This window comes from Lutra lutra, chromosome 18 (genome assembly GCF_902655055.1).
Source record: "Lutra lutra chromosome 18, mLutLut1.2, whole genome shotgun sequence".
NCBI classification, from domain to species: domain Eukaryota; kingdom Metazoa; phylum Chordata; class Mammalia; order Carnivora; family Mustelidae; genus Lutra; species Lutra lutra.
In genome coordinates, this window is record NC_062295.1 from 26,505,969 (window position 1) to 26,531,009 (window position 25,041).

General features: G+C 51.5%; 1 protein-coding gene across 1 annotated transcript in view; it reads right to left on the reverse strand.

Moving 5' to 3' along the window:
* GALNT17 (polypeptide N-acetylgalactosaminyltransferase 17) overlaps window positions 1-25,041 on the reverse strand; it is a 430,193-nt gene that overhangs the window by 103,868 nt on the left and 301,284 nt on the right. Inside the window, exon 6 of the mRNA XM_047714437.1 lies at window positions 6,579-6,696. Coding sequence (XP_047570393.1) covers window positions 6,579-6,696 — 118 coding nt within the window. The remainder of the gene's footprint in view (window positions 1-6,578; window positions 6,697-25,041) is intronic.

A 25,041-nucleotide genomic window follows, 5' to 3' on the forward strand; every position in this document is an offset into this window, starting at 1 on the left:
GCCCAGTAAGGAAAAGGATGGAGGAGCCTCAAAAAAATTAAGAATCGAACTACCAAATGATCCAGCAGTTCCACTTTGGGGAAACTCTCCAAATGAAATGAAAATGCTAAGTTCAGGAGATATATGCCCGTCCATGTTCATAGAAGCATTACTTAAAATAGCCAGGATATGGAAATCACCCAAGTATTCATCAACAGGTAACCGAACAAAGAAACTGATCGCATATACGTAATGGAATATTGTTCAGCCATGAAAAATGAGGAACTCCTGCTATTTGTGGCAACATGAGAGCATTAAATACCCTGAGAGCAGTATGTGACATAAGACAGAGAAAGGCAAATGTTGCATGATCTCACTTGTATGCAAAATCTAAAAATAAACAAACTCTAAGGACAAAAGATCAGATTTGTGGTCAGCCGAGGCAGGGAAGGGGGAGGAGGAGAAAGGAGGTGAACAAGTGACAAGATATACGTGCTTTAGGGAGGTCACATACAGCATGGGGACCACAGTTAACACTATTCTAGGATTTGTATGAAAGTTGTTAAGGGAGTAAATCCCCAGAGCTCTCATCACAAGGGATTTTTTTTTCCACTTTCTCTTTTTTGACCCTATAGGAGATGCTAACTAAACTTGCCGCAGTAACCATGTCACAATACGTATAATTCTAACCATCACGCTGCACGACTTAAGTTTACACAGGGACGTGTGTCAGTTATATCGCAATAAAATAAACTAATTAATAAAAAAGCACAACACAAGATCTACCCTGTTGGCAGAGGCTGAAGTACACAACACAGGCATTATGCTGTCCAGGGGATCGCTAGGACTCACTCATGTCATTGAACTGAAACTTCCTGGAACAGCCTTATTCCCACACTCCACACCCATACCTTCTCTGCCTATTTAAATTCACTTTATTTTTAAAGTCTTAAACATCATTCCCTTAGGGAGGCTCTTCCCAGCTCCCCAGGCTAAGTCATATTCCCTTGTCAGATTCTCCCACGGCGTCCTCCCAGCCTGTCTTTTCATATTGATCACACTGGTAGTTACAGAATGGCTTTTGTGCCTGACCATAAATTTCGTGGAAGTAGAAGCTATGTCAGTCACTGTGGTGCCCCAGTGACATCCTGCTAGAGCACAGAAGGCACTCAACGTGCCCCCTTTCTATTAAAAGCATTCCATGCTTTTGGAACTGCTGGCCACCTATAACATATGCATCTTGATCAAAGACCAGTGCGTGAAGCCCCAAGACCAACCCTATACCCAAATGCCCAGGAGCTTCCCCCTGAATTTGATCACAGACATACTCGAATCCTGCACAAGGAAGATATTCACACGGCCAGACACCAATGCCTGTAGGGGAGGGTGAACCAAAGACTCCTATAATCTAAAGACTAGGGTAACTGAACAGAGCTGGTGGTGTGGTTTCTCTCCCCACACGTTTATCCAAATCACAACATCCACCAGATGGGACAGACGAGCCCAAGAATTCCAAATGGAAGACGAAAGTCACAAGAAGCTTCTGAATATCAGAGCTCTGGATAGCAAGGGTCTCAGAGAGGGCAGGGGGAATTCTGATGGTAAAGCGGGGTGCTGGAAGACGAGTCCCGCATGGATGGAGAAGTGGCTGGGGTGGGGGTCACGGTACCAGTCACAGCTGGTCTTGACCCAAGACATCCACCTTCTCCTGCCCTCAGACATTAGCACTCATGGTCCTCAGACTTTCGGGCTCAGTCTGGGACTGTATGTATATCAGCTCCCAGTTCTCAGGCCTTCAGAGTTGGGCTGAATTATACCACCAGCTTCACAGAGACAAGAGACAAGGTGGGAAGCAAAACTGTGAGTTTTGCTCACACTGAGACCAGTGTGAGTGGGATATTCCATGTTCATGTGGGGGACTGGGGCTTTGGTGACCCCAGACAGCCTATAACTGCTCAATGACCCCTTTGAAGGAGGCTATCCTTCAGATCTGCTGCCGTCATTACCCTAATTGGCTCAGGAACTATGAGGGTAACCTGGATAAGTTGGGTAACCCTGCAGGCTTCCAGTGTCTTGAACTTGAGTGTCCTGGGCTGGGCAAGATGGCAGGGATGCCACCCTGGGGCCCACTTGGGTAATGAGAATGGCATCCAAACACCTTAGGAAAATGGTGTGGCCCAGGGACACCAGGCACTATGCAACCAGCCACTGTGGCAGCCAGATCAAACTCTGCCATTTACACACATTATTGTTACTCTGAGCAAATTCAAATACACACATCCTTTGCCCATCGCTCACCGTGACATGAGTCTGAAACTTAGCAGCCACTGTCATGGAGCTGTGCCAAGGGGAAGGTCCCGGGGCTCGAGTGGGCAAGAAGGTTATCACCTGGTGCCTCCCCACGCCCTCTAGTTTGCAGACCTGTGTCTCGCATCATCGGTCTCACAAATATTTACTAAAACGTACACACACGGTCCTTGAGGTACCCGATCACGCAAAGAGGTTTTCTGAGAGTCCGAGGGCCTCATAACGTCCTTCTCTTGTCCATCTTTAGGCACGGCTGCCCGACAGGATTCGGTAGACCTGGGTGTCACCCTTTTCTACAAGGCTCCAGAAAAGATAGTATGACTCCTTCCTGGAGAAGTTGCTAGATTGGAGAGGTCTGAAGGCATGTGATTTTACACCACTTCAAAGTAATCTATCTGGTCTGCTTTCCTTGGAGAATTTTTTTTTCTCTCTTCCCATTTGGACATGTTACAATGATACGCCTTGTTAATAGTTTCTGATTAATGTCACTCAGAACAAGATGAAACCTCTCATTTCTGATCTCATTTATTTTCTCAGTCCTGACGAGCCCCACTCCCCACGCCCGGACGGACCGTTCTGGTCACAGGGAAGCTGCCTTTCACACGAGCAATGGCCCAGGAGTCAACCCCACTGGTGTTTTTCCCCGAACCACAGTAAGACTTTGCATTTTTATTCTTGTGACACATCTTTACTCACTGAGGATGGAAATAAAAAGTAACAAAAAATGTCAAAGAAGAGTTAGAAAGATTGCAGATGGACCCATTTCTTGGTGAAAAAAAATCCACAAAGATAGTGTTCTCATATTAGAATCTTCCTACATAACTAAAACATCAGATTTTGGGTCATTTCTTCTTTTAAAAAAAGGTTTTATTTATTTGAGAGAGAGAGAGAGAGAGAGCGCATGGGTGGGGGGAAGGGCAGAGGGAGTGGGAGAAGCAGGCCCCCCACTGAGCAGGGAGCCCCACGTTGGGCTCGATGCCAGGACCCTAGGATCAAGACCTGAGCTGAAGGCAGATGCTTAACCCCCTGAGCCACCCAGGCGCCCCAATTGTGCATAATTTCTTATAGGTTAGTTTGCATAACTGTATATGTGGACGCTATATGAAAATTATGTGTGTGTGTGTGTGTGTGTGTGTGTGTGTGTGTGTGTGTATTACATAAAGTTCTGTTTTTTTTCAGGCAACAGGGATGGCTCTCTTGACAATGTGTTTATTGTCCATCTAATGCTTGCTCTGGGTGGCTCTAAACGGCACAGAATGAAAGAACCAATACAGTTCGTAACATGTGGACCACTTCACATAAGGGAGCCCTGTCATCAGAAACCCTGCAGTCCCCTGGTCCGTACACCTGCTCGTGAAGGTCATGGGGAAGGTGGGTGCTGATACTGAGGGGACCCAGGCTGTCTGCGCCGGGCAGAGGGAGAAGGGCCCCTGTGGGCCTGCAGTGGCTGTGAGCGACACCCAGGGAAGGCCTTGAAAGCCGTGGATCCTCACCTGAGTTGCTTTCTGAGGAAAGGTGTGTCCTTGCCAGGAGGCAGGCTGAGGTCGGGCTGCAGACCGGTGGCTCTCAAGCCTGGGTGTGCGACAGAATCACCCCGGAGGCTTGTTAAAATACAAGTCACTGAACTGCAGCCCAGAGCGTCCAATTCAGTAGGTGGGAAACGGGGCCCGAGAATCTGCACTGTGACCAGTTCCCAGAAGAGGCTGATGCGGCTGGTTAGGGACGGGCCGCTGACCCGTCGGAAGCTCCCACAGCCGCAAGCAGAGTTCAGCTGGGAGCGGAAGGGAAGCCAGGACGGGGGGCAGCATCCCCCGAACCGCCCGCTCTGGGCGCTGGGCCAGCTGGTGGCACACGGGCTGTGCTCTGCCGGGCTCTGCTTCGGGCCAGAAGCCGATGGGACCCCGGCCCCCCTTCATGGAGGGGCCGCCACACAGGACCGTCACCCCCATCAGCACCAGGCCTGGCGGCGCTCCACGCACAGACCTTTGCAGGATCCAAGACGCGGCAAAGCAAATGTCCTTGCAAGTGTGGGGAGACCAACATCTCAGCGAGCCTCGGCACTGGATTCTGCCGTCACAGCCTCCGTCTTCCCTGGAACACAGTGGGCAACGGCGGTCGAATCTGGGAGCCTCTCCTGACCCCACAGCCCGGGACCCGACCTGTGCCCCTGGCTCCACGGGGCAGAGCTCCGCCGTCATCCGGTCCCCTCCTCTGTGGTGACGTCTTACTCCTCACGGGCTTCTTTCTAACAGCAGACAGAGACCTCCCAGTCTCTCTGCTCTGAACAAACCAAACTTCACTCTGTCCACACAGGGCTTCCGTGACTGCTCCTCTCACAGGCGGCCGCCCGGAGCTCTCACAGGTGCCCACAGACGTGCATTCAGGCATGAATGTAGTAATGGGCACCCAAGGAGCACGTGCCGAGCGTGACTCTACACGCTTGGGACACAGAGGGGAGCACATCAAAGATCCGGGCCCGACAGCTTGCGGTCAGTGAGAGCAGGCGGAGAAGAACAACACTCACAGTAAACACGTCAGTTCCGCGGCGCGCCGGGCTCAGTGAGAACTCAGAAAAGAGAAGGCAGCAGAACAGCACAAGGACACAGAGGGAGGAGAGAGCAAGGTGGGGGCTAAGTTACAGGCCAAGTTCAATCGCCGGGTCCAGATCTTCTCCTTCTGTTAAATTCCAAACGGATGAATGACACGAATCTTCACTATAATAACATATGCACGGGCGTTTTAATTACGGGGCTTTACAAAGAAACCCTATGCAAATCCCATCCAGGAAAGAACCCGGCCTGACCCTGAGAGGAGCAGAAGGGCTGGCAATCTTCGGAAGGGAGTGATGTGAGGAGAGGGGGACGGCCTCACTGTCCCTTTCCGCTCATGCAGCCCTGAGGGCCACCGCAGGCACGATGCCTTTCATTCCACAGCGGGGCTCACGGGTCGATGAGGGGCTGACGGAAGGTACGGAGCAGTGAGGGAGGGATCCACGAGCGAGACAGGACGCAAAAGCAGCAGCCTGGATTAGGGTAGGAGATCGGCACTGGGAGTCTGCTTGATAGGACAGAAACAAGACCGGGGCGGAGGAAGGCAAAAGAAATTCAGTGAATTTTAAACCTCACAGTTGTGTCCTGAGTGGCTTCCAGCAAGCCTGCTTCCCAGGGGCTCGGGCATGCAAAGGTTCGGGACAAAGGGCAATGGCCACAGAGGCCCCGGCTAGGGGTCTCCCCAGCACCCACCCTTTGTGGTGTGGACAAGACGTACCAGTGAAGTGCTTACTGAGTCTTCAAGGAACTCCCCTGCCCCCGCGCCAACTCCTGGCTACGGTTAATTTACCTCAACTCTGTAACAACGAGGTTGGAATGCATCAATGTGGCCAACTTGCGTTTTCTTCTACACTGCCATTCACGTCTTCAAACAAAATCTTAAGCAGAACACAGTACATCGGACCCTCAGACAACATGGGGGCTTAGGGCGCTGACCACCGGCGTGCAGTCAGAAATCCACGTGTAACTCTTGACTTTCCAAAAACTCAACTACTCCGAGCCCACGGCTGCGGACCAGAAGCCTCAGCGATACCGTAAAGAGCCGATGAATGCCTATTTTCTATGTTGTGTATATCACGTACTGTATTCTTACGGTAGAGTAAGCTAGAGAAAAACACGTGATTAAGGAGATCATAAGGCAGAGAAAATACATGTACGACACTGTCCGTTCCGCATGTGAGTGAACCCGTGCAGTTCAAGCCCACGGGGAGGGTCAGCCATCTACACGCCATCTAACGGTGGCGCCGACCCGGGCTGAGGGCCCAGCGAGAGGACCACCCTGCGGCTTCGTCCTTCCCCTTCCCCGTCCTCCTCCTTGGAAGCATTTCTAAAGGAAGGGTCCCACAGGATATGGTCCTTCTCGCTTCCGGGCTCTTAACGATTCCCTGATGCACAGAAATCGTCAAAACGCGTACCGTGGAAATACTCACGAAGGAGGTAACCTACTCTGAAGAACACGTTAAGGAAAGAAGAAAAGCTGGCTGGAAATGGGATCCGAATTCTCTGGCTCACGTCCAGTGTGGGTCACCAAAGCATGAAACATGGTTCAACCTTTGCCGAAGGGAAAGCCCAGGGTCCCCCTGCCTAAAGAGGGTGACAAGCCACTGGCATTTTCGGGAGTGCGGACGGGTGACTGCTTCTACCGTTCGCCAGTAAGGAAACTTTAAATACACATTAAGGATGACCAGGCAGCTCGGCTCACAGACAAGAACAAAGCAGGAGGCAGGGATGCCGCACACAAACCTTGATTCCGAGCTCGATATTTTCTCCCCCGTACACATCCATGCCAGGGTCCAGCAGACCGATTTCCCCGAAGAACTTCCTGTTGACCACGAAGGAGCAGCCAATCATGGCGGGCGTCCTGCGGGGGAGAGGACAGGTTAGAGTCGGCTGACGGACCTGCGACTCCGCCGCGGGCGGAAGGAAATCCCGCCGTCTGCAGCCCCGTGGGGCTGCGAAGTCGGAGAGAGACAAGCACTGCATGTTCTCAGTCACACGCGGCGTCTAGAAGAGCCGGACTCAGAAACAGAGGAGGACGCTGGTTACCGGGCCTTCGGGGCTGGGGGCAGGGGGGCTGCCGGCCGCGGGGTCTGAAGGTACAGTGTGAAGGTCCGTGCGCTCTGGAGGTCACGCGCACAGCAAGGTCATCATCGCCAGGAGACCGCACCCCGTTCTTCAAGCTGGGACACCGGCTCCTAAATGCTTTCATTCCGCGGGAAGGACCATTACGTGAGGGAAGGTGTTAGCGGAACGCTGCGGCGGCGGCGACCACACAGCCGTAGAAAACGTATCAAGTCAACAGGTTACACCCACTGTTAGGTGCCAATTACCAATTAAAAAAATTATTTAATTATCAATTTTTTTTTAAAGAAAGGAGGAGCTAAAGCCACTAAGGGGACATGCCAGCAGCCCCTCGGCAGGCCCCGCCCCGACAGGTACAGGGTTTCACTCCGGCACATCGAGGCACGTCCCCGAAGTTCCCATCTCGCGCCCGCACACACTCCCCAAGCTCTGTTTCGGCTTTGGGCTGGTTAGGGTGCCCGGGGCATCTAGCGGCAGCCGGGCTTCTGGGAGCTTACACAGGACGGTCTCCTGTGACCCGTGGGGTCTGTAAACACGGGCCGGTTCTCGTGGCACGTCAGGCAACAGCCGTGTGACGCGATGAGCATCCGGGACAGTCGCAGAGAAGAGCAGACACAGGGACCAGGACGGGAGACGACTCATCCAGGAGACCAGCAGGGCCCGGGACACACCGCCTCAGCCTGCCTCGGAGGGTGCCCGCGGGAGAGATGACAAGTCCTGGCAGCGGGCGCCCGGGAAGCTCAGTGCGTCCAGTGTCTGCCTGTGGCTCGGGTCACGACCCCAGGATCGAGCCCCGCGTCGGGCTCCCTGCTCAGCTGCTCGGTGGGAAGACTGCTTCTCCCTCTGCCTGCCGCCCGCCCGCCACTCCCCTGCTTTCTCTCTCTGACAAATAAACAAACAGAATCTTAAAATCCTACGAAGAAGAAGAATCGGCAGGGTGGCCTGCGACCGGTAAGTCGGAAACAACGATGAACGCTTCAGTCTTAGATGCGTGAAGCCGTGATGATCTCTTCCAGCCGCACATGGGCCACGCGCACAAGTTGGCTCAGTGAAAACCGGGGGGCAAACCCCCCCGAAGCAAAGCCTCAGGGACGACCCCCCGGAGCCGTCGAGAGGCGATACCAGACCAGCGCCCAGTGCAGCTTCGCCTGAAGCCCGGCCGCGCATTTCTGAGGAGTGACAGCAGCCGCGTTGGACCGAGGCCGCGGAGATCGGGCGCCCTGAGTCGCGGCGGGGGGGTGGTCAGCACCCCCAGACTCCGGTCCACTCTGCGCTCCCGAGAAAGCTTCCTGCAGGAGCCCGTGCCCGGCTGCCAACGGCCAGAAACGCCAGTGAGATGCTCTCTGGGGAGAAGAGACGGAAGCCAGGGACACCCGCCTGGGGCCTGTGGGAAGCGGTTCATGGGGTGAAACTCCCTCGAGCTGCACTGTGACCCTCCGTGTCAGAGCCTCATTTGCTCCGGATCTGGAGTCCTCGGCCCCATGCGGGAGGGAGCGGAGGGACACACTGGAAACACCCGCGCTCGGCGCTGATGGCAGCAGTCTGAACGCTGGTGTTGCCACGGAGACCCACACTTGCGTGATGTTAACGGAATGTTCTGGATACCGAGTATCGCTGTGCAGAAAAGTGCACTGTGCACAGAGCAAGGGCTCAATGAAGACGGCTTCCCGGCCCTGTCGCTGGGAAGCCCACCCATAGTGTTTTCTCCAGAAATCCCGTACCAGTCATAGCCCCGGACACGGGGGGCGGCCCTCCACAGGTGTTGCACAGGCCGCACCAGGGAGGGGAGGCACTCGGCCTGATGACCCTCTCCTCCCAGCCCTGCGGCCCTCAGAGACAGGCGGCTGACCCTAGCATGGAAAAGCACGGTGTGAGCCTACCACCTCCCACCCCCGGCCCCAGCCTAGACTAACCGAACTAGGAATGAGCACCAGACCCAAACTGGGTCAATCGAATCATGTTTTTCCTGAAACTCAGAGTCGGGAGGATTCTGGAAGCGAGAACCACATGGCCTCCATCTGTAGGGCTCAGGGCGCCATTTTGGGGAGGCTACCTCGGCCCCGTGTGCAAGTGCACGATTGTGCCAAGGAAGGAAGCAGATGCACGGTGCTGGTGAGAGGCCGTGGTGAGGGGCAGCCTGGTGACTCTGGCCTCCCGTCAGCTGACAGGCCCAGCTCTGCCTTCTGCCCCCCAAGGTCACGCAGGAGCCCCCCGAGTCTTGGTGTTCTATCCTTGACTGAAACCGGTGGGATAAGTTTCTGTTCTTCGCAACCAAGCGGTGACGAGAACACACGCTCCCTCCTCCTCGTGATCGGGGGAGGGATGGTGTGTTCTCACGCAGCCAGCGGAGCAAACTGCAGGGAAGCGTCATTCTGGGGGAGCTCGGCACCAGGGTCCACCCACGTGATGGAGAAACGCCAGCCACGGGAGATGACAGGGACCTGTGGAGGAGGGAGGATGGGGCAGCACAAGGAGCACCTCAGTTTTCTTGAGGGCAAGTGCTGAGCACCTCCGGAAAGGTGTGGTGGAACAGTCCCCCGACAGCCTATGCTCGGCACCCAGAAATTCCCCACAGTAACATTCATGTGCAGTCAAGGTCCTGCCCCCAGACACTGTGCTTTCCAGCCCCTCTAGGGCAAGCGAGGCTGATGCAGTCAGACGGCAGGGGCAGGCCGCACACACTCTCGGAGGGGTGGCTGGGATGAAAGGGTGTTTCTCGGAGACTGGCTCGGGGCCCATCTGCACCAGCATCACCGGGATGGTCTTTGGAAAACGCAGACTCCTGACTGTGGCCCAGAACCATGGAACCAGGTTTCTGGGGACGGGACTTGGGAACTTGGGTCTGTACCAGCAGATCCGTCCTGCGGAGGCATCTGCCCTCGACTGGCCACGTGCCCGAGGGCAGAGAAGGTTCCCCCGGGAGCTGGGGCCTTGCTGGCCCAGAGCAGGCTGCCTACTGGGACAAAGGAGGGAAAGTAACACAGCCAGGGGACGGCCCCCGCGGGGAAGGGCTCTGTGATGTCTCAGGGACACACTGGCTGAACTGGCTGGAACCCAGGACAGCAGGGAGGTGTCCTCCAGCCCAGGCTGACCAGGAGGGGCGTGGAAGAGAGAAGAGGAGGAGGAGGAGGAGAGATGGAGAGAGGAGGGGAGGGAGGGAGAGGAAGTGGTGGAGGCTGAAGAGGACGGAGAGGAGGGGGCGGGACTTCAAAGCAGGAACTTTCCCTGTCAAGGAGGGCACAGGGGCTGCTTGTTCCTTCCAGACCCCTCTCGGATGGCCCTTTGGGAAACATCTGGGCCTGTCAAGCAGCGTGGTATTCCAGCAGAACTGGCTTTATCTGGGTGAGGTTTTTGTCTGCAGTGGTGAGGAGACGAATTCACAGCAGGAGCTGCCCCGGGTCCCCTGTGCTGGTCACAGCAGGAGCTGCCCCCGGTCCCCTGTGCTGGTCACAGCAGGAGCTACCCTGGATCCCCCCTGTGCTGGTCAGTTTAGCACATTCAACTCGGTTCCCTCCCGGGAGCCCTCGGACTCCTCACCAGGGAACACAGCAGTCCCCAAGGGCCCCTCGCTGGAACAGGCTGTAGCATGGAGGACATGGGACAAACTTGTGACCATTCCTGTCGGTGGCCTGTGAGAAGGTCCCCTAAAGGCCGCAGGGAACCCCGGCCACAGTGTCAAGAAGGAGGAACGCACCGTTCCGTGTCTCGGCTCTCCCGTGAGGTGGCCCCTGACAGGGACAGTGGCAAAGAGAGGCCGGCACCGACCTGGAGATCGGCCCCGGGAGGGGCCTCCCTGCTGAACCAAGACTCCAAGGGCCACAGGAGCAGGGCTCCGCAGCCCTAGGGTCCCGGCAGGCTCCTGCGCAGAACCGGGGAACGCGGAGACTGAATTAAAACACGGGTCCCCCCTGCCGTCCCGGCTAGGCCAGCCAGCCTTTCTGCTGGTCAGGGGGACGACTGCTTTGCCTTCTGGAACTATCGGACTGGACTGGTGAGGAGCGCCTCTGCTCGGGAAGGAGCGGGTCTCTGGCACCACCTCCCGGCTCGCCCTAGTGGCCACGTCGGGGGGACAGGGTTGGCCAGACCCGGCCTCAGCCAAGCTCTGCCCCCCGCTTCCCGGCCAGTCTCCCTACCCCCTGCCCCGCCGTGGGCGCCCGGGGCTGCAGAGACCCTAGAACCGGAGCCTACAGCCTCATTCCTCAAACCGCACGGCAGTTAGCACCGTTACTGCAAACATTTCAATTCAAAATCATTCAAAAACGATAATCATATTAAGGGATCTGCCAAAGTCTAATAGCTCTATTACAGAGGAGAAGAACAGAAATTAAAAATAATCACTTTTATTGTTTCTGTTTCGCAGAATATATGCGACACGCACCGCAGTCCCAGCTGGGAAGGAGACGCGGGAGAATTTCCACCACGGGGAGAACCTTCCCCGTGTCCAGGCTTCCTTACCTCGGAGTGCCAAACTCTTCAGGGGCTCCCCACCCTCTCCTCAGTTACGGACAGGCTCTCACTCAGCTTCGCTGACCCCCTCAGCACCTTCCCGGCCATGTTGCCCCCGGATTCCACGGCCGCTCTGGGCCCATCGTCGTTCAGAAAGCCCGTCCCAATTTATGCCCGTCCCCCTTCTCCCGAAACGTCTTCCCCAGGACTGCCTCCATCTATGCGGATCCTACCCAACCTTCAAAACACCTTTCTTTCTGGAAAAAAATATTAATTTTTATGGTACGAAAAACTACAATACCTACCCTAAAGAAAATATACCTTGCAGAGATAAGAAAACAAATCTCATCGCTTTGTGACCGAGAGCGCTGCGTCTCCATCACCACACCCCATCTTTGCAGCTCAGTTCCTTAAGCCCGGGGGCCCACAGTCTTGTTACTCACCGGGACCCCCGACCCACTGGCCCTGCGCACCCCTTTCCTCCCCAGTGTAAAGCCACAGTGGCTGTTGCAATGATGCCCCGGTTCCTTCCCCCTTTGTTGTCCTCAGTTTGCAAAACCCTCACGCAGACCCTGCCTACCCACGCTGGAACTCACCGCTGACGGCAGTTAGAGATGCACGTAACCACCACACGGGCTGGTCTTGCTTTAAACGCAGGGCTGGGAGCCTCCATGCTGCCCTTCCTTCCTTACAGGGCCCGAGTCACTCCTCCCCCACCGGCCTAGAAGCCCCTGCCACACCTCCTCTCCCTGTGTCCAGCCTCTCACGCCTCCTCTCCCGCGCTCTCCACGGACGACCTTGCTTCCTGCTCCCTAGAAGGCGGCAAACAGAATCGAATGTCCCCAGTTCCCACATCTACTTGGCTTTGTGCTGTCACCCACTGTCCTCTGTAGTTACTCAAGGCCTCACGCCGGCAGCGCCCCCGCCCCTAGACACGCCTGCATCACATGCCTTCTCCAGGTCTCCGTATTCTTGATGCTTTGGCATCTCGGGACTTGCCCGCTGGGGAGAGGCTGCCCGTCCCAGGGTCGGCCGGCTCTCGGAGACAGCACAAGACCCGCCAGGGAGCACTGCCTCTCCGACGCAAACTGACCACACTTAGCCGCTATTTGGGTCGTGTGCTCCAGGAGGCAATACCTCTTGGTCCTGATCATCCCACAGCCAGGAGCCAGACGACTGGGGCCAGCCCTTATTCCCCCCGCAACCCCCGAGCTTGCCAAAATGATCCCAGCTAGCCCATCCCAGGCCTACCCTGCCTTGCCCATTCCTTCCCGGAAAAAAAAAAAAACCACAGCGGAGACTTCTGCCTGTGCCTCCCCTCGGTCTTCCTGCCTCCTGACTGACCAGGGGCTTCCTCAGATGGCCCTGCCCAGAGGCACATGCCTCCTCTTGGGAACCGTAACAAACCGTCTTCTCAATGGCACTGACCTCTTGATCTGTCGTCCTCATCACGCCTGAAAAAGAAGACTCCCGGGTGCCTTTTAGAATAACACCGCGCGTTACTGGCCTGCCTCCGGGCCGGTCATGCGTAGCAGCTTACAGAGCCTACGATCTCCTTCCCCACCCACTTCCCTCACAGTCACCTCCTCCTCGTTTAACAGTTCCCCCTACAGCAAAACCCCTTTAAAGCACTGTCTCTGCCCGGGCCTCCGATTCCTCCGTCCGGGTCTCTCTCAAACCCCTTCAACCCGGCTCTCTCTCACCCTCGCTGCTCCCCTGCAAGCAAGCGCGTTTGTCAAGGTCAGAGATGACTCGTCCTGAGTGCCATGCCCAAGGCTCAGTCCTCATCACGGGTGCCCTCCCAGGGGCGGCTGACCCAGCGCCCCGTTCCCTTGCCTTGGAAGCAAGGACCTCTACAGGTGTGCAGGGCGCCACACCTGTCCCTGCCTGGCTGTCCCGGATGGCCCCAGCCGTACCGTTGACTCTTCCTCTCCTCTCTGGTGCTTGAGGCAGGAGGACTCCAGGGCAGAGCCCGTGGGTCTCTTCTGCAGCTGCACTCACTCCCTGGCGCTCTTCTTTGCTTTCGTGGCTTTCGGCAACATTTCTATTCCAGCAGCTTCCAAATTTACATTCCAGTCTTCATCCTTCCTCCGGATTCCAGACTGGTATATCCGATTGCCTGTTCAACATCTCCGTCGTGTCTAAGAGATCTCGCCAACATGGCCGAAATGGGATGTTTAACCTCTTCTCACCCAAACCTGCCCCATGCGCTCTCTTTGCTATCTCAGGTAATGCCAACTTCATTCTTCCAAAATATTGCGGTAAAAACCCCGGTGTTGCCTTGGTGCTGAACTGTCAGAAATTCCTTAGGCTCTACCTTCAAGACCTAGCTGGGATCTGATGGCCTCTCACCACCTTCACTGCCACCGTCTAGGACAGGCCATCGCCATCGTGCTACGTGTAACTACAAAGGCCTCCCAAGTGGCTTCGGCTTCCAGCCTTGCTCTCCTTCTGTAAACTCTCAACACAGCCTCCAGAACCTTCTACTAAACTATAAATCAGATCAGGGTAGGCCTCTGCTGCAAACCTGTCAGTGATGCCCCATTTCCTTTGGAGCAAAAGTTAGGGTCTCACTAGAGCTCACTGGGCTCCATCTAGACTGTCCGTGTTCCTGGGGCTTCTCTGACCTCCTCGCCCTGCCCTCCCTGCTCCAGCCACGTTCCCCGCTCTACACTCAAAATAACTGGAAGCAGGCGTGCCCACACCCACCCGCACACGCATGTTCACAGCAACACCGTTCACGAGAGCCAGAAGGTGGAAACAACCCAAAGGTCCCCCAATGGACAAAGGGATAAACCAAACGTAGAATATCCACACGACGGAATATCACTCAGCCGTAAGAAGGCATAAAGTGCTAAGACATCCTGCACCATGGGTGAACCGCAAAAACATGACGCAGAGTGACAAAAGCCAGACCCAGAGCGTCACAGGTTGCATGACTCTATCTACGTAAAATACCCAGAACGGGCAAATCCACAGAGATAGGCAGGAGCTTAGCGGTTGTCCAGGGTAGGAGGGGGTACTGCATTTCCATTCGGAGTGAGGAAAATGTTCTGGAAGGAGAAGGTGGGGATAGTTGCAGAACACTGTGAATGTGCTTAATGCCACTAAGTTGTATGCCTAGGATGGTTAAAATGGTAAATTTTATATGTATTTTACCCCAACAAAAAACATGCAGATGATGATAACATTCCTTAAGCTTGTTATGTAACATTATAAACACGAACCCCAAATTTCCTCCAATTGCCATTAGAATAGAAGGTGGGAGACTTTGAGGGGCACCTGGGTGGCTCAGGCAGTTAAATGTTTGCCTTTAGCTGAGCTCATGATCCTGGGGGTCCTGGGACTGGGTCCCAAGTCAGGCTCCCTACTCAGTGGTGAGGCTGCTTCTACCTCTCCTTCTGCCCCTCACCTCCACTCGTGCTCTCTCTCCCACTCTCAATTGCTCACTCAATCAAATAAATAAATAAAATCTAAAAAAAAAAAAAAAAGAAGGTGGGAGACTGGAGAGATGGCTCTATCTCTAATCTTACTCTCTATTCATGGAGACAGATCGTCTAGAACTCTGGAGAGAAGGTCCTAATCTGTTCAAAGTTTTAGCCCATATGCCATATTTCCAATCTGGTATAAATGGTTGTATCACGGTGAGCACCATGGTCCTCTCTCTAGAATGGGCGGAAACACAGGGCCCCAGGATTCAGGGGAAGCGCACTGATCTAACCATCCTGCAGGACCATCATCCAACCACGGGGTGACTCCGTTTCTTCATCTATAACCTGGTCACGAATGCCCTGATGACCTAGCAGGGTTGTAGCAAGAATCTGAGGAGATAATGGAAACAGGTGTGCTCTGCACTTGGTTCACGCGAGTGACTGTGGAGAAACCTAGAACAACAGCAGAGGGATGAAGCATGGAGGGGGAGGGACTCGGGCAAAGGGGACAGAAGCTGGTGAGAAGTGTCCTGGCAGATGGTTCCACAAACATCTCAGGTCTAGTGAGACAAGCAGAGGAGGTGGCCTGCAGTCCAGAAGGAAGGGGGAATGAGCGAGTCAGGTAGGGCACAGCACAGAGGTGTGACATTTGAGGTACGTGTTGGGACAGGCATGTGGGAACACCCCAGGGAAGAGCGTGAGGCAGTCAGAGCAGCCCCAGGAGAAAAGTCTGTCCGGTCTACAGTGTCCAGCCCGTCCTGAGGTCATCTCTCACCTCCACAACTGCGTGCAACGTCTAGGCCTCCACATGGAGAGTCCGAGAGAACACGTGTGCGATCCCATCCCATGGCTCCTCGCACCTGGGACCCTCACGTGAGGGCAGACTTCCTGCTCCGTGCCTTACCACCCCTGGAAGAAGAGGTCTGAGCAGGGGTCACGTGTGCTCGCTCACTGGCTCACTCATCGGTTCATCCCGTCAACAAGCATGAGTAGGCCATGAGGCCACGGTTGTTAGGCTAAGTCCCAAGGACTTGAGGAGATAAAAGCACATGTGATTCTGTCCTATGGAACAAGCAGACACTATTTTTTTGTTGTTTCTTAGTAAAGAGGTTTTCCGGTTGAAGTCATGGCGCCCCCCGTTATTACTGGTGAACAAGGCCACTAGGATGGGAAGAGATGCTAGAAAATAGAGACTCTGCTGGCCTGTGGCCGGAGGACTAGTGCTGTCTTCGGAAAGAAGCCCCCACTGGGGTGGGTCTTTCCTCTGCCCCTGGCTCTACTGACTGTCAGTGCCTGGGTATGCACATGTCACTGTGTGGCTGGCTGTCTTGGTCACCACGGAGGGCAGTGGGCCTGAGGTGTCTGACCCTTGCTTTGCCCTGCCTGCCTCACACCTCCTGCTGCTTTCATAGGTACCTGCTGTCTCCTGTCCCCATCTCTGGTGGCCGTGTCTCCAAATCCATGTGAGGCTCACGGCTCATAAGTGAGGGACCCGGGGCTCACCCTGTTTTTCTCTTCTCATGATTCCAGCTGGCCTGCCTCCTTGGGACTCACTGTTTCCCTCTGTCCTCAAATTCAGATGCCTGCCACTTCCACTGGTCCCAGCTCTACTTCAGCTAATGTCCAGGACTGTTTGCTGAGCACCTTTTTTCCCTTTTTTAAAAAAGATTTATTTATTCATTTGAGAGAGTCAGAGATGGAGGTGGGGGAAGGGACAGAAAGGGAGAGAATCTCAAGCAGACTCCCCTCTGAACATGGAACCCGGCACGGGGCTCGATCCCATGACCCCAAGTTCATGACCTGACCTAAAGTCAAGAGCCAGCACCTAACGGAGCCCCTGAGGCACCTCTGCTGATACCTTCTAAGAGCCCATTTGTAGGAAAAGCATGTAAAATCCTACACCACAACTGGGGTTATCCTTGAAAGAACTTTGGCAAGTTCTGTTCCCAGGGTGTAACCTGCCCTGGGACCCACTTCTCCAGCAACAGGTAGCGTCTTTCTTCCAAATGTATTGATTTCACTGCATTTGTTACAGTCACGTACGCAATGGGCCTTTTTACGCCATTTCCTAATACACAGAAAGAGTGTCTCACGGGGATGTCCCCCTTCTTCAGCCATCCTCTGGCACAGACACTGATGTGCTAAAGGGCCCCAAAGACAGAGCATGGAGGGGAGAGGAGACTGGGTGGGTGACACACCACCCAGGCCAACAAGACCCCGCACTGAGAAGACGGATGTATCCAGGGCGGCGTTGAGACCGTTCATAGCAATCCCGAACCCTCAGAGCAGCTCTCCTGGGTCGACACTATCAGGCCCGTTTTCCAGCGGAGGATCTGAGGTCAGAGGTAGGTGAGCTGGCCCAGGGCAGACACTTGGAAGTAAGCGCAGGGGGAGGTGCAACCTGATGGCGTCGGACCCCCATACCCTCCTAGGTATCCTGCTGCCTCCCTAACAAGATCATCAGAAACAGCAGCAGCTAAGAGCTCTCGCGCTGGGCGGAATGAGTGGTCCCACTCTGAAGATTTCTGGGAACTTGCAGCTGCTAAACGCTAAAAATACAATTTGGGGGAAGGAGCTGGCTGGCTGGCATAGAATTCTCAACTGGCACAGAAGAGTAATTTAATCCTCAGAGTTCCATTTGCCTCTGCTATACATATAAATACCAAAAGGGTAAGTACCGCTGCCTTTTTAAAAACCAAACGCTGTATCCAGTGCACAAATATCTCACAGGAAAATGGGGCCCAGAGGCCTGTGCTTGGTCTGGTAAATGGACGTAGCACTTCTCCTTTGTTGCCAAAGAGATCATTCAGGCTGAGACAACGACTTCTTCCAGATCGGGAAGGGAACCGTCTGGGCACGGAGAGCCTTTCCTGGTGGAGGAGGAAGGAAATGCTCATCTCTCTGGAGTGTGATTTTTCACAGATGCAGAAAATGCCAGTGGGGATTGAAGTTGCCAGTCCCGAACGCATTTCCTCGGCTGGCTGATCTTGCCTGGGCTTGTTTTATTAAAACAAAGCCCTATCAAAACTCTCCAGTCAGATGTTCCCCACAAGGAATCTTCTCAACATAACACTTTGGCTCTTTGCTAATCATATTTTCTGGAGGCTTTGGGAAATTGATGTGCAAATAATCCTTTGAAGACAATTTTTGTAAAAGCACCAAGTTTCTAGAGAAGCGGTAACACATTAAGCCATTATCAGCCATCAACGCCTCATACATATGTATATTTATGCGTCTGGTTAGCTTCCTCCTGAGATGAAACAAAGGTTGGGTGAATGTTTGCAGAAGAGAAACAGAAGAAGGATCTAGAACGGGGTCAGCACACTCCACCGCCCATTTTTGTCCAAGCCGAGAGCTAAGAATGCTTTGTACAGACAAACATATTGACTTGAAGATGAGAACACCAGCAAAATGTTACCCCTGCCCCAATAAAATTCCATTATCCTCATTAGTAGACATAAGCTCCAAAAAACTATCCTCATTATTATTACATCTTGGATTTTATCAACAAAATATTTGCCGAAATTGGTTTTTACTCTTGTTTATAGGTATCTGCACAATAGCCTTGAATTTGTCTCTTGGACTGCAAAGCCTAAAATATTTGCTATTTGGCCCCTTAGAGAAAAATTTAGCTGAACTCTGTGCTGGAACATGAGCCCTGGAGGGGAGTGCAGATTCTGTGTGGAGCAACATGGTACCGGTGATGAACAAAAAGGTAACTTTCAAAGGACAGGTAAGGAGCTTGGGGAGAAAAAGACTTAAAGGATGGATGAGTGTCCTTCTCATCTATAAAAGGGGAATGATCGTTCCTCTCAAGCCTCCAGGGCTGATGTGAAAACAAATCCGATGAAGGCTCTGGGGAGGCACACTCAAAAGTGGCATCAGGCTGGCAAAACACATGTTTCTATAAGGAAGGCAAAGGAGCACAGCTTTATGCCAGCCCAAAATATGCCTCTTTGGTATAAGGATTACCTTGAACGGGTTATGTTTAAGAAACAGCAGACATAGGAGAAGCTCTGAAAATCTACCCTTTGCAAAGAGAAATTTACATTTATGGGAGAATCTCTATTTGTAAGGGTGCCTCCCTCTCTGTACCAGGAAGAGGAGGATGACCCTGAGTCTCTAGAAACCCTCATCAATGGAGAAGGCACCCACTTAAATTGCCATAACAAACCTGCCCCGTGTAAGTGTGTTTTTCCTGGCCACCAACCCCTCACCCCCACCAGTGGCAGCCTCCTTCTTCCCACCATCTTTCCTTTGTCGTTAGCTGAAGATGTGTTTAGGGTAGTGGCTTGGGTCATTTTGGGGACTTAGTTTTCCTTGGTCTCTCCCATGTATACAAAAGGTATACATGTTATTAAACTTCTGTTTGTTTTTCTCCTATTAATCTTTTTATTTCAGGGAGGAATCTCAGTCAAGAACCTAGAAGGGTAAAAGGAAAATTATTTTTCCTCCCCTGCAAAAGGAAGCGTGCATGGCAGGGAATCTTTCTGAGAAGGTCTGAGGGCATCCTATAAAAATGCAGGTTCCCTGGGATAAAATACAATTAGAAGTAAGTAAATGAGAATAAGCAGGCAGAGGGGAAGAGAGCAGGATAAGATGATGTCAAGAGTGAGCTTAGTGCACATAACATATACTTAGTAAAGGTGGGACACAAATGCAGCATAGGCTTTCTGGCAGTCATTGCAAACAGCACTACTGAAATCATCTGCAGTGCCTAAAAGATTTTTAAAAGAGAAGTACTTGGCCTCTAAGACCCAAAAGATATTTCTCCACTGAGTAACTTGATGAACCATATCCTCGAGACGCTACTTCGGTAATACAACAAGCTCCACAAATCTGTTCCCTAAAACATCCCTCAGCACTGGCTTACAGCATTTACCCAGTATAATAAGATGAGCACGACTGTTTTCAAGGCCAAAATGAGGTCAAAGTAAGAACACAGCTTTCCGATGGCCTTGCTCGTTTACAGGGTAGATGAGTATTCAAGTCATTGTAAGAACGTGGTGAAATAAAATATATTATTTTGAAATCTAGGAGTATTCTTTTTTATTCTGGGCTCGCTGTTTCATCCAGAGGCAGTCAGAGCTTTCACACGAGTAGACTGTCAGAATTAAGATAAAAAGAAGCAAAGAAGTGTTCATTTTCAGTTGTGACTATAAAGCCGACTCTTGAAACTACTGAAATAGTCTTGAAGCCAGAATTTCAAGTGCATTAGCCACGCATGGAAGAAAAGCATTTTCTAAATCTGAGCGTCCTTTGAAATATCAGACAAACACAAGACCAGGTTGCTCCATGGCCATGGGTCTCAATGCTGGCTCACTCTGGGATCACCTGGGGAGCTTTGAGAAACTACCTGTGCTTGAGATCCCTTCCAGACACTCGGCTTCAGCTGCTCTACATCCATATCTGATTCAGAAGGGCAGCCAGAGCCCGGGTGGCTCATCTGGCTCAGCTCAGGTCATGTCTCTGGGTCAGGAGATTGAGCCCCATGCTTGGTGTGGAGTCTGCTTGGGATTCTCTGTCTTCCTCCGCTTCTCCCCGCACTTGCACATATGTGTGTGCTCACACTCTCAAATAAATAAAAATCTCTAAAAAAACAAAAATAAAACCAAACAAACCCCAGCAGATTCAGGGAAAGAACTTTGCCTCCCCCTCAACTGCCTAAATTTACACTGGAAAAGAGAGCTTGTACCAGGATGAGAGCTATTCACAGAGATTCCTCTTTACCTAAAAAATTCTATCTGTATAAAAGGGCAACCTTTGTTTTCCAAACTTCTCCTCTTACCTTACCTTTAAGGAAGCCCAGGGTCTTCCTCCTTTAGTATCCTCAGACCCCCTCTGCCTCTCCTTAGCTCATATAAGCCTCATGTTGCCTACTGTCTATAGACAGTAAGTACAAAACTAAATTTGATTTTCTCCTGTTCACGTCTCGTGTTAATGGGATCCTTAGAGCAGCTGGAAGGATCTTGAAGGGCATAGAAAATTTCTTCCTCCCCAACACTGCCTATTACTCTACAGGAGGGAGAATGTCTTGCGTACTGCCCAGGCAGTGGGGCAGATGTCTGAGCGATGTTTAGGCAGACAGAAGTCTTCTAATAGTGCTGCCAGTGCCCACAGCTAGCTCTTGTCGGCTTGTAGGAAGTCCTGATAGTCCCTCATTTCCTGGGAAAGTGGTGGCAAAAGGCTAAACAGATAGGATCAAGGGAGTCAGGGGCCTGGAGGGCACAGAATGGGTGCATATTATGCCTGGAGCTCAGGGCCAGGACCAAGGGCATTGACAGTGAGTACAGAGGGGGTAAAACTGAAGATGGCAGGTATGAGACACGTTAACAGGGGCCAGGAAGGTTACAGGGGACAGCCTGCAACCCAGACACTTCTCCCCATTACCACTGTACAATGCCAGCTCCCACTTGCTCCTAGGAGTTATTCAAGGGGGGGGGGGGTGAGAAGCAGGAAAGGAAGATCCCTTAAGGAAAAAGATCAACCCTTACAGAGAATAGCCTGTGTAATCATGACTTAACTGAGCAACTGGGTTCAGAGAAATGGAGTTTTAAATTGGAAGAAACTGAATTCCCTTGAGATGACAAGATTAGTTTTCTTTCTCATCATCAGCGAAAATGGGGGCTAAAGATCAAGTTGAATTCAAATACTGAAAAACAAAGTCAACGTTTCCCATCTGACTTGCAACTACAATTTAAAACCTGCTACAGGTTTTGGAGTACTTAGAAGAATGAATGGACTCTAAGACACCAAGAGAAAACAAGGAGGAGAAAAGAACAAAGGAGTCACATAAGAAAAAGAACTTTTCTGGAAAGTAATTTGGCAAAATGTCTTATGAATCTTAACAGTATACATGTCTTAGATACAGAAATTCCATGCCCATGAATTTATCCTAGAGAATAAAAATGATTTCTGCCTCTGAGAATGTTGGATTGTATGATTTGGACAACTTTCTAGCTGAAAACAATGAAGAAACTGGATTGAAAAATTTTAAAAAAAGATTCTATTTATTTATTTGATAGAGAGAAACAGCTAGAGAGGGAACACAAGCAGGGGGAGCAGGAGAGGGAGAAGCAGACTCCCTGCTGAACAGGGAGCCTCACTCAGGGCTCAATCCCAGGACCCCGGAATCATGACCTGAGCTGAAGGGAGATGCTTAACCCACTGAGCCATCCAGGTGCCCCTGGATTGAAATAAATTTTAAATCTTAATAAAACCATTAAAAATGAACAAAATATAAATGGCTTGAGTTGCAATCTGGCTGAGATTGGAATAAAGGAAATCCCAGCACTAGGTTTGCTCCTGCCCACGGCCATATGCCGGTACAGGGTGGGGGGTCCTAGCGGCGGGGAGTGCTGCACTTACGGCAACCTCAAAAGACCAGGAAGCTAAAAATTCGACTTCAGGGCCCCCCATGATGGGCAACATGATGAATAACCTTCCAGTTTGGGTTGGGACCATGAAAGGCTGGAAATCAACCTGCTCTCCCACAGGCTACGAGTCCACTCCACTTCATTTGAGTAGCCCAGGAAACTTCAACTCTTGAATTCTGATTAACGGGATCACGGTTACCAGTACTCCCATGCTCCTGACAGAAGTAAACAAAAAGTCCCCCTAGAGGCAGATAATATCATTCTAGTTTCAAATTCTTTCAGTAAATACTTTTTCGAATACACTCTCCAACACATAATCCAAGATAATCAGAAGCACCAAAGTCAAGATGTCAAAAGTCAGACCCACAGAAAGAAGAGACCACAGAAAGGTTTTTTAAGCTTAAACATTTCAGCAGGAAACTGGAAACTACATTAAAATGAAACAACCGGTTTTGCAAAAGAAAAAAGAGAAGATGTAGAGTTGAAGAGTTAAACAACTAAAATTAAGAGCCCAGTGGAGAGTTTAACAGCAGATCAGACACAGAGACAGAAAGCATTATTAAAGTGGTAGGTAGGTCAGAAGAAACGTTCAAGAACAAAGTCCAGAGAGACAAAAAGGTGAAAACTACGTAAAAGAGGTTAGGTTATGTAGCGAATACAGTGAAATATGACACGGGTTTGTGAGATCCTGGGAGAGAAGAAAAAAAGGGCAAGGCAATATTTGAAGAGTTAATGGCTGAGAATGTCCCAGAACGGAGGAAAGACATCAATATACAGATTTAAGAAGATCAACAAATCTCAAGCAGAATACATAAAAAGAAATCCACACCTAGACAGATCACAATGCAATTAAAAACAAAACAAGAGATATAATCTTACAAGCAACCAGATGGGGAAAGAAAAAGAAATAATCAAAGATTTTTCAAGGTTTTTGTGTAGAAACTTTAATCAAAATGTTATTTGTCATGGAGGAAAAAAAATAAAAACCCAAATTTCCACCAACAGAGATACAGTTAGATATATTCTGGCATATCCCCATCATAAAATATTAAAATATTACTATTATAATATCATTTTAAAAATACTGAATGATGTAGGAAAAGTTTTATTTAAAAATCTTAACACCAGCAACCACTGTTCTCAATTTCAAACTGGGGCAGTAGCTTTCTGAGCTAGTGGTTATTTTGTACATGGTATTAAGAGAGCAGGGTGAGTGTGGAGCTGAGAAAGTCACACATTCTTTTCCAGATGCTTCTGTGGAGAATCTACCCAGCTTTTCCTCTACACTTCTTTCTCAGTTTTCCCAGAAGACCCATGAGACAGGACGGGACTCTTTTTCTTCCAGAATTCTCCCAGGAGTTTGGCATTTCCACATCCCCTCTTGGGCTTGGCATATAACAAGCTGGGATGAGAGAAAAGGGTTTATTTTCTAGCACAACTCAAGGAGAAAAAGAAATACTCCTTTAGTATAATAAGATATATTCAATCTTATAACATATTATATCAGATTTACATTAAGATCTTTTCTCATGGTCTCACAGATGCTTGGCCAAGAAGCTCCTGAAGGACAATCTCCTTCATTCACCTTCTCCACCCAGAAGGACTCAACCCAGCCCAGAAGGACGGACAAGTCTGGCCAAGTAGACTTGTGGTGTGGGAACTCACTGAAATACAGCAAGGCCACATGAAGCATGAACTGTACCGTCCCTGCCCTCCTGGAAATAATGGCATGAGGAAGGAGTTAAACATGGAGGTCACACGGTTATGAGAGGCCAAAGGCTGCCTCTCATTCACCCAGAACTCCCAGGAGCTCAAAAGCAAAGCCACTTCTCACACACCCTCATTCGCTCCCTGGCTCAGAGAAAGAAGTTGCAAATATTGTCAGTTAACTCCTTAGAAGGCTGAGGAGTTGATACTACAAGGAGATGTGACACATGTCATTGAGCAACCCTCTACAGGAACAGGACTTTGGCTGCCTTTTTCCTTAATGACATCATTCCTTTCTAGCAGTGTCTATTGTGAGGGAGAAGAGATGGGTCACTGAGTCTAGGCCCAGGCAACCTCTGGACATTGCCCAGTGCCTAAGATGCCAAGTGCAGAGACTTTCCAAAGGTCATGACTGTGCTCAATTTCAAGGTATCCTCAACACTTGCTGGATGAATTCCAAACTTCTAGGCAATACTCATTCAAGGTTCTGGAGGTCTGGCCCTTTCTTAGCTTTCCAAATTTCTTTTCTAGGACCCCCCCCCCTCTTTGAATCTTTTGCTCCTCCCTCGAAGCCCAATGTTATTTGAGCTTCACTCCCTGTGCTTAGACCATCCCCTGCTATCTCCTGCTCAAGTCCTTGTATTTTATGGGGTTAGCTTTGGCCCAGGGGCCTCCATGAATCCTCTGACTCGCTCAGCACTGTAGCTCTCAACCTCCAGAGAACTGTTGTCTGTTGCACTCCTTTGGCAAGTGTGTTGTTCTGTTTTTCATTGTCCTGTGTCTTCCCACCCCTACCTCCAGGCCCCAGGACTGGGAAAAGAGCCACATTGCTCTTTTCCCCGTCATGGACATTCAGCAACGGGAGGCTTGGGCAGCAGTAGAGCGCACTTCCACCTTTGACATGACAACCGCATGGCCTCTCTGCCGTCCACACTCGTCAACCTGGGTCCACAAGAGCGGAACAATTCTGTCGCTGGGAGATTTGAGAAGAGGCCAGGAGGGAATGAGACACTAAGAGCTGTTCTCATGATGCATTGGGAGCAGCTGGTGGGAGGAGGGATCTTGGCAGAAGGCAGCCGGGGAGAGCAGGCATGAGGCTGGTCTTTTGTACCAGGCTGGGTTATGCCTGGCAGCCCTGCCATGTTCAGAGTTTAGAAGACAAAG